General features: G+C 42.8%; 1 protein-coding gene across 1 annotated transcript in view; it reads right to left on the reverse strand.

Moving 5' to 3' along the window:
• Positions 1-905: 905 nt before the first annotated feature.
• The window catches only part of ANKS4B (ankyrin repeat and sterile alpha motif domain containing 4B), a 123,573-nt gene continuing 110,993 nt past the window's right edge, over positions 906-13,485 (reverse strand). Inside the window, exon 2 of the mRNA XM_073591051.1 lies at positions 906-2,131. Within this exon, the coding sequence (XP_073447152.1) occupies positions 1,075-2,131 (1,057 nt within the window). The 3' untranslated portion in view covers positions 906-1,074. The remainder of the gene's footprint in view (positions 2,132-13,485) is intronic.

The following is a 13,485-nucleotide window of genomic DNA, read 5'->3' on the forward strand; positions in this document are numbered from 1 at the left end:
TCATGTCTTTATGGACCTTGCTTTGTGCACTGGTGTGCAGTCATGTTGGAAAAGGAAGGAGCCATCCCCAAACTGTTCCCACAAAGGTGGGAGCATGAAATTGTACAAAATGTCTTGGTATGCTGACGCCTTAAGAGTTCCCTTCACTGGAACTAAGGGGCCAAGCCCAACCCCACACCATAATCCCCCCTCCTCCAAATGATTTGTACCAGTGCAAAAAGCAAGGTCCATAAAGACATGGATGACTGAGTTTGGGGTGGAGGAACTTGACTGGCTTCACAGAGTCCTGACCTCAACCTGATAGAACACCTTTGGGATGAATTAGAGTGGAGGCTGCAAGCCAGGCCTTCTCATCCACATCAGTGCCTGACCTCACAAATGCGCTTCTGGAAGAATGGTCAAACATTCCCATAGACACACTCCAAAACTTGTGGACAGTTTTCCCAGAAGAATTGAAGCTGCTATAGCAGCAAAGGGTGGGCCAACTCAATAATGAACCTTATGGACTAAGACTGGGATGCCATTGAAGTTCATGTTCATGTAAAGGTAGGCATCCCAATAATTTTGGTAATATAGTGTGTGTATGTGTGATACAGTGTATATGTATGTGTGTGTATATATATATATATATATATATATATATATATATATATATATATATTTATATATTTATTTCTTCTTCCATATATATACACACACGCTGTTTATACATTTAAGATAACAGTTAATATTTAGACAAAATAATTTAGGAAGAAAGCAAAGGTTGTCATCATTGAAGACTGATAATAGTAGGTCATTTTACCTATCATATCACACACAATGTAGCCTACAAAAGAACCAGTGGAGTAGACACTCAAAACAAAATGAGAATACGCAATACACATTTATAGTAGATATGCTATATTAGAATTAGTTCACCATTCCAAGTTAGCCTTAGATATTCAGACTATGGAAAATAGATGTCCGAGTCAATATTTTATTAAAATTCCTTGTAGTTTTGCCTTGCATTTGTGTCTTGAATATTTGTAGAACCATGTTTCTGATTTCACAATCATACTAAAAGGGTGAAAAAATTCATAATTTAGTGTCTATAATCTTTCCAGGCTTTTTCAGGGCTTGATTTCTTTTTTCCACTGCATTCAGGAGCTTCTTCCTTGGACCAAGTTGTAGGTTTATGTTTTGCAGATCTTCATTAGTACATAAAAAAAGAGAATCTAAGTCTATCTTCTCTCTTAACAGTGTGACATGAAGCTCCAGCAAATTATGGGATTCTAGAAAGACCTTGAGAGGGGAGCTTTCTTCCTCCTCATCCATTTCCACTTCATCATCATTCCAAGCTATGTTAATATTTTCACCATCATCTTCATTTCCATTCTTGGCATCCTCAGCAAACAATTCATTTTTAACTTTTAAGGTCATGTCATCTTCAGCTGTGAAATTCTCTCCAAAATCAGTGTTGATTCCCATTGCTAGATTTCTCCTGAAAATCATGTTCCCAAGGCCCGGTCGATTAAAGATAGACTGCTTTTCTTCTTCCATATCTATTTCTTCTTTAATTTCACTAAAAACATCTGTGATCCTGGTACGCTGGCCTCCAATACTTTCATCTTTGGCCAGAATGATATTATTTACTGTGTCTTGATCAATTGTATTTTTAGCTTTCTTCTTCATTTTTAGCTGTAGTGTGTCCCTTAACCCTTTTGTCAAACTGCTCATGGTAGATGGAGTAGAGAAACGAGCGCCGACAGAACCTGATAGTGTACCCTTTGCTGAGTTGACTGTTCCAGTGTTGTTTCTGTTGAAGTTTTTGTTCATCTGACTTTGATGCTTATCTTGGATCTTCTCACATTCTTTAATCTTCTTTTCAGCATCTTTCAAAGCTTGTTCTTTTAATTTAGCTACTCTTTTAGGGTTCAATGATGTTTGCTTGTTGGCTGCTTCATCCAGAATCTTGATGCAATCTGTATGACCTTTCAGATTGGCCACATCCAGTGGTGAATGGTGTTTGTTGTCCAAAGAAAAAATATTTGCTTCAAAATTAACTAGGAAGGCCACACAATTTGCATGTCCTTTTTCAGCTGCATGGTGCAATGCAGAGTTTCCCCAGATGTCACTTTTGTTTGGGTCCCCACTGAAAGAGAAGATCATATAGATAACAATATTTAAAATGTAATGTAAATGTCTATTAGCAAAAAATGTTTTTGGATCTTTACCAAAAACCAACTTATCATTGATATTTTGATTTTAAATAGATGCTACAAAATTGATTCACACACTTTGATAACCTTTCAGTATAGTGGTAGAGAGATTTATTCTCTTGAATACTGTGGTCTGCCTACATGCCATGTGATGATGAAGGGGTCGTAATTAGCTGTATATTTAATTTCATTTACTTTTCTGGAAATTTAGCTGGAAGGGAGAAATTCAAGCAGCTTCAATAGAAGGGCAGGAATAGAAGCAAAATGAATATATTAACAGCCCAAATCAATGTTTTCTGAGTTCAGTGCAGCAATAACATCATGAGGTAACACTACAATTGATCCAGTAATGTGATCAAGTTCAAGGGATAAAGTACAGTATGTGCATAGCCTACAACTATAAAAAAAGGGGAAAAAACTGTGCTAAGAATAAAACACAAGAAATAAATGTTATAAATGGATGGACTAGTCCGAAAGCAGCAATTAATTGTGCTATAGCACAAACGAAATAGAAAGGATAAAAATTGCGCTAATTACAGTCCGTGTATCAAATTGCAGGGCATAACAGTTCCAATAGTTGTATATGTGGTTGAAAAACTTCAAATAAGGGCACCCCAGTGATGTAATCACCGATAAGTGTACCACCACCTCATAGAAAACATGCTTACCAAATAGCAAGCAAATTTGGGCAGATGGCTTTAACCCAGCCCAGGCCTTTGCTTTCCACGATTCACCAGGATCCTGCATACACGTTGATATAAAATGAATTGCAGAAAGAAGATCCTGACAAAGTCTTCAAAACATACAAAGTGCATCCAGATCACCACCCAAAGTGTATGGATAACCTGCTTACCAGAAAGCGATGACCGCCACAGCAGTCTCGCCCAGCCTTAGGGAAGTATGATCTCCCTCAAACCCTTGTGGAAAATCCAAGACTTCCGCTGCTGCTATAAGTACTCAGAAACACAAAGCGAAAAGGACTGGTAGCAGAGCCTGATTCGATTAGGAAGGCTTCTCTTACATCTCTGACACCGGGGCACCCTAACAGTGTAGACAGAAGGCACAGGAGTGCAGAGTGGCACAAATGCATGTAAGTCTTGCTAGCAGCAGGGCAGGAGAAGTCGACAGATGGCTCCAACAAGCAGGTGAGGAGGCGGGCGGCTGGAGGATGGCAGACTGAAGCAGGCTGGTGCTGGCGACAGCAGGCAGGTGAGGCATGCACTGGTAGCAGACTGAAGAACAGCAGGCACTGCAGGATGTGTCCGGAAGCAGAGTCAGGCAAGCATGGTCATACAACTCTTTCATCTTTTCCATGAGGACAGACTGTATGGAGTCAGCTAAGCCTGCACTACATGTTCAGAGGAAATCCCAATTCTTCTAAGGCAGCATCGCTGCCTCCTGTGTATCCTGTATTCCTGTTATCCTGTATCCTGATTCCAGTTACTGACCGGGCTTGTCTAACCACTCTCTGAACTCCATCTGCACCGACCCTGGCTTGTCCTTGACCTCCGCTTCTGTCTACTCCATTGGCTTCTATTGCACTGATTGGCCCTGACCCAGGCTTGTACCCAGACCATGCTATTGCCTTCTCCTCTGATCTGTCCTGTCAGTGGATGACCAGGCTTGCCTGACTCTGCTTCCGGACATATCCTGCAGTGCCTGCTCTTCTTTAGTCTGCTACCAGTGCATGCCTCACCTACCTGCTGTTGCCAGCACCAGCCTGCTTCAGTCTGCCATCCTCCAGCTGCCCACCTGCTCACCGGCTTGTTGGAGCCATCTGTCGACCTCTCCTGCCCTGCTGCTAGCAAGACTTACATGTACTTGTGCCACTCTGCACTCCTGTGCCTTCTGTCTACACTGTTAGGGGGCCCCGGAGTCAGAGATGTAAGAGAGGCCTTCCTAATCGAATCAGGCTCTGCTACCAGTCCTTTTTGCTTTGTGTTTCTGAGTACTTATAGCAGCAGCGGAAGTGATTACATCAATGGGATGCCCTTATTTGAAGTTTTTCAACCACATATACAACTATTGGAACTGTTATGCCCTGCAATTTGATACACAAACTGTAATTAGCGCAATTTTTCTCCTTTCCATAGCCTACAGCTAGTTTTCTAATTTTACCTCAACAGGACTGACTGAGCTTCCGCAGTCCTCAAAATTTCACAGTGCAGACCACATCCATAACTACATTTCTTGGGGCCCCATTACAAATTTATGATAGGACCCCGCTACAGCCTTTCTGTGTGAGACCTGCCAAGGTCAACTGGGACTTTTGTGTAGATAATCTTAAACTGTATATTTAGCAATTTTTCTTCTTATGCAGTGTACACACGGTCGGACTTTTCAACCGGACTGGTCCGACGGACCGAGTCCGGCGGACAATCCAATTGTGCGTGGGTTTCATTGGACCTGCAGCGGACTTTTCCAGTCGAAAATCTGACGGACTTTAGATTTGGAACATGCTTCAAATCTTTATGTCGTAACTCCGCCGGACCCAGAAATCCGCTCGTCTGTATGCTAGTCCGACGGACAAAAACCAACGCTAGGGCAGCTATTGGCTACTGGCTATCAACTTCCTTATTTTAGTCCGGTGTATGTCATCACGTACGAATCTGTCGGACTTTGGTGTGATCGTGTGTAGGCAAGTCCGTTTGTTAAAAAGTCAGTCGGAAGTCCGTCAAAAGTCCGTTGAAAGTCCGTCGGAAAGTCTGTCGGACCAGTCCGGTCGAAAAGTCCGCCCGTGTGTACGCGGCTTTAGTTTTAGATGAAATGGGGAAGGATTAGAACCATTGTTTTTCTATTTTTTCCTGCTGGTAAAAATTTTACCAAACAAAAAGTGAGGGGAACTCTTTAACAGCAACACAGACAAAAATAAAAATGCTTTTATTTAGCAAAGTAAGGGACCACTGTCAGATTTGTATTTCTGTCTGTGTACCTATTGCAGATTTACCCTTATCTCCTGCCTTGTTAAACATTGTAAACAGGACAGGAAGTGAGGAGAAATCTCTGTAATGGAGCCCTGGATAGCAGAAGAAACCAGACAGAAGTTCTAATCCTTCCTTGCTCTCTTCATACCTAGATTTTTTGGGTGGGGTTTTACATACACTTACAAAAAAAGTAAGCCTAAAAGGACACTATTCATTATTGGAGACAAATGCTGTGGGTAGAAGTTGCCAGAGAAGAACATCAAAGTAAATAATTAACATAACAGCAGCAGCAGAATTTTTCAGCATTAACTTATCTTTTTGGAGTATCAGATTATAGGGCATTGGTGTAAATTCCAAACTCCTCCACCTCCCCAACAAACAAGTGCTGAACGTTGTGGTTTAGCAATCTGTATATATTGCTGGTGCTCCTATGCACAATTACTCTATAACCTCAATTAAAATTTCTTTAAACTGTGGCTTGTTTTGCAGAATTACAAACCTCAAATGACTTGCGCTTAGGAGAAACTCTGGGACTTTTAGCTTCACTGCAAACCAGTAAAACTATACTAAAGTCAGAAAGTCCACTCTATTTTCTTTAATCCATTGTCTACAAGCAAACATCTGTTCACTGATCTCCCCTCCAGTGAATGAACCTGAAGGAAACATGCATTTCAACACTTTTGAGTTTACAGCTGTCATTTCCTAAAGCGCTGGCTGGAGAAGAAGTTGATAAAACACAGTCTGTGTTTGAATAGCTTAATTTGGGTTTATAGGTGACATTAGGGGTCTAATAGACTCTTGGTGTCTTCTTAGCCCCACATACAAGCACATACATATGTAAATGAAGATGTCAGGTGCACATTTGTGAGTGTAAGGTGGGGAGAGCTGTATCTCATGTGGCCCTCACAGATATCTGGGCACCAGCTTTACATAAAGGGTTCCAGGGCACCATGAATTTCTCAACCCCAACCAGATACTATCCTGTGCATGGATGGTGGCCTGAGGCCTAGACTTTCTATTCTCCTGCCCCTTTCATTGATAACCCCCTCTGCCCTGGGAGTACTTACAGTCTTGGTATACGTCCAGGACCCTGACAGCAAGGTTTGCTGTCAGTAAACACAGCTCTCGCAGATTCCCCAGATATTGGCTGTAATAGACACTTCCCTAAATATCCAAATGGAGGCTCGTGGTTGCAAATAAACCTTTTTTACTTTGCTAACGATCAACAATGAAACCGTCTGGATAATGGCAAAGGCATAGTCCAAATATTGGCCTGTATTAGATAGCAGTGCAACAATCTTGAGGCATGAGATGTCTTGTGGCTCATCCTGAATAATGCTCAGTCCTTTTTCTATTCTTTAGATTTGATCCCCTATGATGGTGCACCACAGTCCCTGGAAGGGAGAATCAAGCAGAAAACCAAAGACCTTCCTAGCTGTCCAATATTCCTCTTCTTCTCAAGGTAGCTCCCAACTTGGGACCCCAGAGCAGTCCCTCCCACAAAGGGGAGAGCAAGAGCACCCTCAGCAGGTCTTTCTCTTCTCAAACTTTCCTTGGGCAGAAGACTGTAGCCCCAGCTCTACCCACCTTAAATAGGGCTACCCAGGGGGAGAAGCAACCCTTAAATGGGGCCCTGCCTAACTCCACCAGCCTACATGTGCAAACAGCAATTGTGTTACACATATTTGTATCAACATGCATGCTGGAGTGAGAGCAATAATTATAGGGTCATCATAAATAGTTAACTCTAAACTGATGACCTATAAAGGCTTTTGGGTAACAAAGATTCCTGGACACACATTTTATGGCTTGACATGTTTGATATCTATTTATTTGACACAAACTCATCTTTTATATTTGACATGTTTGGTATCTATTTATTTTATATGTTATTAAAAAAGGGTAATACTGTATACAAAGCAAACTCAATAGTCTGTGTGCACTAAAATTAATATTATTTAGTGCACACAGTTTGTGTGCACTAAAATTAATATCATTGTATTTTTATGGAAAATATATTTTTAAGAAACGTGTTAATATCGTGTGACATGACAGAAAATATATAATGTGTGAGGTCTGAACTAATGGTCAGGCATAACATGTGCATTTACCATGTATGCACAAAATGCAAATGCAGTTCTGGAAGGGAACTGGTTGATTTGTTTTATGTTCAGTGTTTTGCAAATACATTTTAAAAGTTTTTTACCAATGCATCAGAGCTTGACTGAAGCATTGTATTGTATAATTCCTCCCTATCCTAGTAATACAGAGGGTGGTGCTCAGAACTAGGTAACCCTTGATCTGCATGTTCAAAATTATGGCTGCTCAAAAGCAGGATACTCATGTATCTTTACCAAGAGCAACTGACTAACAACCATAAATGTTGGAATAAAAATTTGTGCCACTGTGTGGTGCCTTACAGCGAAGTTTAGATGCAAAGTTTTCATGTCAGATTGGACTGTACTTGTAAAATATATAAAATGCAGAGTCATAGCGGAATAAAGCCTTCTTTAAACTGTAAATATTTAAGCTGCCTCCTTGCATTCTTGTATTATCCTTAAAGCATCCTGGGATTCTTAATATCTACAGTGCTTTATTATGCAAATATCTGCTTTAACTTCTGCTTTAAGCAACCAAATGCAATGGGTGGTCTCCCAGCAGAATGGGCAGACATGGGTTGCTAATAGAGCTCACCAGGTTTTGGGAATCCTGGTATGTTCTGAAGATAATCCAAGCACGTAAGCAACTGGGGATACTTGCTCCATGGTCCTGCAGCCGCTTTACAAAGTGAGTCCACGGTTTTACTTTAACATTGCTATTTTGATGTATTTTTAACAATATAAAATTCGATTCTGTATATAGCTAGGTTGTTTGACACAATATGCTCAATTTGTACTCTAGACACCACAAAAATGAGTTACTGACCTAAGAACAAGGATTTGAACTGCTTCAACTCTTGGTGCCAGATGGGTTAGTGGTGCTGTACTATGACTCTTTTCTTTTACCTACCATGCAGTGTTTTTCCATCACTGCTGAGATCAAAGGTACTATAAAAAACAGCTCCAGGTGGGCAGTCTGTACTAATTCGCCTTACCAAAGTAACATTTAGGTGCCACTAGGAATAGCACTACTGTAAGCCCAGAATGGTGCAACGACACCCCGGGGTGTAGATTCTTGATGCCCTGGGTTCCCTGGAAGTGGCTTGAATGATGCTGAGTCTCATTCAAATTTGAAAAGCAGTAACAGGATGGAGTAGAGCAGGGATGGTGAACCTTGGCACCCCAGATGTTTTGGAACTACATTTCCCATGATGCTCTAGTACACTGTTCCAAAACATCAGGGGTGCATCACTGGAGTAGAGCTTCTGCACATGGGACAGACAAAAAAAAAGAAAGAAAAAAAAAGATTGCAGCAAAATGTGCTTTTTCATTTATTATTGTTATTAAGAAACACTGGGCAGATGTGTGTATTATCCTGCAGTTCGACCACTGCCTAGAAATTACAAAGACATTCAGGATATTTAGGTAATGTCAGGAAAATTTAGCTTTCTGGCATGTGCATGGGCTGGTGCATTGCCTTCACACAGGAGGCTAATTCGTCCCTGACATATTGATCATTTGGTGGAATGCCACATAATGACTTTTGAACTCTCCAAAATATTTTGCATTTACATAAATAAAACAGAATAACTGATTTACTTCATTGAACCCATGTGCAGTGCTGCAACTATAAATTTAACAGGAACACTACAGGTGGCAAACGCTACAAGACTTATATCCCTGCTGGGACCCATTTCTGTCTCTTGTTGGAGATTTTCTTTTTCTTCCTTCTTGTAGAAATGAAATATTTTTTTTTGTATTTATTAACAGGAACTGCCTTTTACAGCTCACATGCCTTTAACACTTTTATGAAGACAGAGTGACAGACAGTGTGTTGCTGTTAGGATACCTTTTAACCTTCACCTCAGTTACAGATATTTCATCTAATGGATCCGTAATGCTTCTTCTGTGAGATCCTATATATATGGACTTTGCTCTTTTAAATCATAGATCAGCTTGTACCCAGTAGTCTCACAGACACTTATTGCTCTTGTATGAGTGCATAAAATGTGACTGTGTTATTCTCTTTTCAGAGGCAAATCTGTATTATATCCAGAGGCCTGAGACCTACGCTTAGAACTCTGGACTCTAAGGGAGATTCATAACACCAAGACAAATCAATGTAGCGCAGAGATGTGCCCCCAAGTCAGCAGAGACAAGACCCCTAAGCCCTAAATCAACCAGAGAGGAACCAGTGGATGTGCAAACCATCACCAAAACATCACCTTCATCAATGCAGGATGGCATTTAGCAAGGCTAACTCAAGTCAAACACCAAGTGCTCTTTTTCTTTGACTTGCCTCATTGGCATAGAGTAGCATATTGCAAACAGTCACTTTTAGCCTAATAACAGAATGTCCACTGCAGACGGTGGTTCTTTGAAAAAAAAAGGTCTTTCCCAATTAAATAAAAATGTAATCATATTTATTCATAAAGGTAGTTTTTACATTTGGGAGGACAATCTTCTGTTATTATGTAAAATATTTTCCCATCAACGGTGGTACTACACTTTTAGGCTTGATACTAAGGTGCAATATCACACAATTTGTTTAGCTGGAGAAAGCAAACATTTTGCTAGTGACATGTATTCTTATTGGTGTAGTTAGATGGTGCAATGCATCTAGTTGCTGCACAATTATTAACTGCAAGGTCCAAGGAAGGGACTAAGTCTGTAGGTCGTGGCATCGGGACTGCTGCTGCTTGCAGTCCGCTGAAGACACCAGGATTTTCAGATGTCATCCAAGCCATTGAGAATACTAGGACGGACTATCACCTGATGGAGGTATACTGTACCTGGGCAGCCACACTACTGTAGTTAGTTTAGGGCCAAAGACGTTATTCATATTGAACTGTTATGCTGCAACTTGTTCAGTAAAGTTGCAGTAACCATTCTGAGCCTGGTCTGAAGGTATTCAATGGGGTGCATGATGGTATAGCATATCTAAAGAACCAGGGTCTTTAAAGCACAAAAGGGGTATGAAGTAACACCAATACAAAGGGTTAACTTGGCGGGATAAGGAAGAGGACTGCAGTTGCTAAGACTTGCCAAGTACAAATTCAAGACACCAAGCAACCAGTCATTAGGCATGGTAGCTGGTAAGGTGACAGGTCCTCTGGTAGCGAGGGGGTCGCTGTTCTGGCTCCCTCCCTAGTGGTCAGTATCCAATAGCAACCAGATCCAAACCCGCGTTATGGAGATGTATGGCCTGGTCACAATGGAAGGAAGGAGTTAAAGAGTGCACGCATGAGGTCCATGCTTTTTGCAGGGTGGGATTCCATTCCGTTTGGAAGTGAGTTAACAGAGGTACGCTGGACTAGTTGAGTAGGCACAGGCTCGGCATGTCCCTCCTAATGCAACATCTACTAAAGTTAACCACTTAAGGACTGTCTCACGCCGATGTACGTCGGCAAGGTGGCAGGGGCAGGCAGGATCACGTACATATACGTGATCTGCCTCCCGCGGGCCCAAGGCGGTCCGCTTTTGTCCAACGGCGATCGGAGGTGAGGGGGAGACCATCCATTCATGGGCCCCCCCCTTGCGATCGCCGCCGGTCAATCAGATCATTCCTATACTGCTGTATGCTAAACAGAAGCAAAGGAAATGATGTCATTTCTCCTTGGCTCAGTATTTTCCGTTCCGGCGCCGAGGAGAGAAGACTGCACTGTGGGTGAAAACACACTACACACACAGTAGAACATGCCAGGCACATAATACACCCCCCTTTACCCCCGACCCCCCCTGATCACCGTCACACTGACACCAAGCAGTTTTTTTTTTTTTCTGATTACTGCATGGTGTCAGTTTGTGACAGTTAGTGTGGTGGGACAGTTACTGTTAGCCCCCTTTAGGTCTAGGGTACCCCCTAACCCCCCCTAATAAAGTTTTAACCCCTTGATCACCCCCCGTCGCCAGTGTCGCTAAGCGATCATTTTTCTGATCGCTGTATTAGTGTCACTGGTGACACTAGTTAGGGAGGTAAATATTTAGGTTCGCCGTCAGCGTTTTATAGCGACAGGGACCCCCATATACTACCTAATAAATGTTTTAACCCCTTGATTGCCCCTAGTTAACCCTTTCACCACTGATCACCGTATAACTGTTACGGGTGACGCTGGTTAGTTCGTTTATTTTTTATAGTGTCAGTGCACCCGCCGTTTTTTACCGAATAAAGGTTTAGCCCCCTGATCGCCCGGCGGTGATATGCATCGCCCCAGGCAGCGTCAGATTAGCGCCAGTACCGCTAACACCCACGCACGCAGCATACGCCTCCCTTAGTGGTATAGTATCTGTACAGATCAATATCTGATCCGATCAGATCTATACTAGCGTCCCCAGCAGTTTAGGGTTCCCAAAAACGCAGTGTTAGTGGGATCAGCCCAGATACCTGCTAGCACCTGCGTTTTGCCCCTCCGCCCGGCCCAGCCCAGCCCACCCATGTGCAGTATCGATCGATCACTGACACTTACAAAACACGAAACGCATAACTGCAGCGTTCGCAGAGTCAGGCCTGATCCCTGCGATCGCTAACAGTTTTTTTGGTAGCATTTTGGTGAACTGGCAAGCACCAGCCCCAGGCAGCGTCAGGTTAGCACCAGTAGCGCTAACACCCACTCACGCAGCATACGCCTCCCTTAGTGGTATAGTATCTGAACGGATCAATATCTGATCCGATCAGATCTATACTAGCGTCCCCAGCAGTTTAGGGTTCCCAAAAACGCAGTGTTAGCGGGTTCAGCCCAGATACCTGCTAGCACCTGCGTTTTGCCCCTCTGCCCGGCCCAGCCCAGCCCATCCCACCCAAGTGCAGTATAGATTGATCACTGTCACTTACAAAACACTAAACGCATAACTGCAGCGTTCGCAGAGTCAGGCCTGATCCCTGCGATCGCTAACAGTTTTTTTGGTAGCGTTTTGGTGAACTGGCAAGCACCAGCCCCAGGCAGAGTCAGGTTAGCGCCAGTACCGCTAACACCCACGCACGCAGCATACGCCTCCCTTAGTGGTATAGTATCTGAACGGATCAATATCTGATCCGATCAGATCTATACTAGCGTCCCTAGCAGTTTAGGGTTCCCAAAAATGCAGTGTTAGTGGGATCAGCCCAGATACCTGCTAGCACCTGCGTTTTGCCCCTCCGCCCGGCCCGGCCCACCCAAGTGCAGTATCGATCGATCACTGTCACTTACAAAACACTAAACGCATAACTGCAGCGTTCGCAGAGTCAGGCCTGATCCCTGCGATTGCTAACAGTTTTTTTGGTAGCGTTTTGGTGAACTGGCAAGCACCAGCGGCCTAGTACACCCCGGTCGTAGTCAAACCAGCACTGCAGTAACACTTGGTGACGTAGCGAGTCCCATAAGTGCAGTTCAAGCTGGTGAGGTGGCAAGCACAAGTAGTGTCCCGCTGCCACCAAGAAGAAGACAAACACAGGCCCATCATGCCCATAATGCCCTTCCTGCTGCATTCGCCAATCCTAATTGGGAACCCACCACTTCTGCAGCGCACGTACTTTCCCCATTCACATCCCCAACCAAATGCAGTCGGCTGCATGAGAGGCATTTTTATGTCCTCCCGAGTACCCCTACCCAACGAACCCCCCCAAAAAAGATGTCATGTCTGCAGCAAGCATGGATATAGGCGTGACACCCGCTATTATTGTCCCTCCTGTCCTGACAATCCTGGTCTTTGCATTGGTGAATGTTTTGAACGCTACCATTCACTAGTTGAGTATTAGCGTAGGGTACAGCATTACACGGACAAGGCACACTTTCACAGGGTCTCCCAAGATGCCATCGCATTTTGAGAGACCCGAACCTGGAACCGGTTACAGTTATAAAAGTTAGTTACAAAAATAAGTGTAAAAAAAAAAATATATATAAAATAAAAAAAAAAATAGTTGTCGTTTTATTGTTCTCTCTCTCTCTATTCTCTCTCTATTGTTCTGCTCTTTTTTACTGTATTCTATTCTGCAATGTTTTATTGTTGTTATGTTTTAACATGTTTACTTTTCAGGTATGCAATTTTTTATACTTTACTGTTTACTGTGTTTTATTGTTAACCATTTTTTTGTCTTCAGGTGCGCCATTCACGACTTTCAGTGGTTATACCAGAATGATGCCTGCAGGTTTAGGTATCATCTTGGTATCATTCTTTTCAGTCAGCGGTCGGCTTTCATGTAAAAGCAATCCTAGCGGCTAATTAGCCTCTAGACTGCTTTTACAAGCAGTGCCCCCCCCACCGTCTTCTGTGTTTTTCTCTGGCTCT

Source organism: Aquarana catesbeiana, linkage group LG06 (genome assembly GCF_042186555.1).
Source record: "Aquarana catesbeiana isolate 2022-GZ linkage group LG06, ASM4218655v1, whole genome shotgun sequence".
Taxonomy (NCBI): Eukaryota; Metazoa; Chordata; class Amphibia; order Anura; family Ranidae; genus Aquarana; species Aquarana catesbeiana.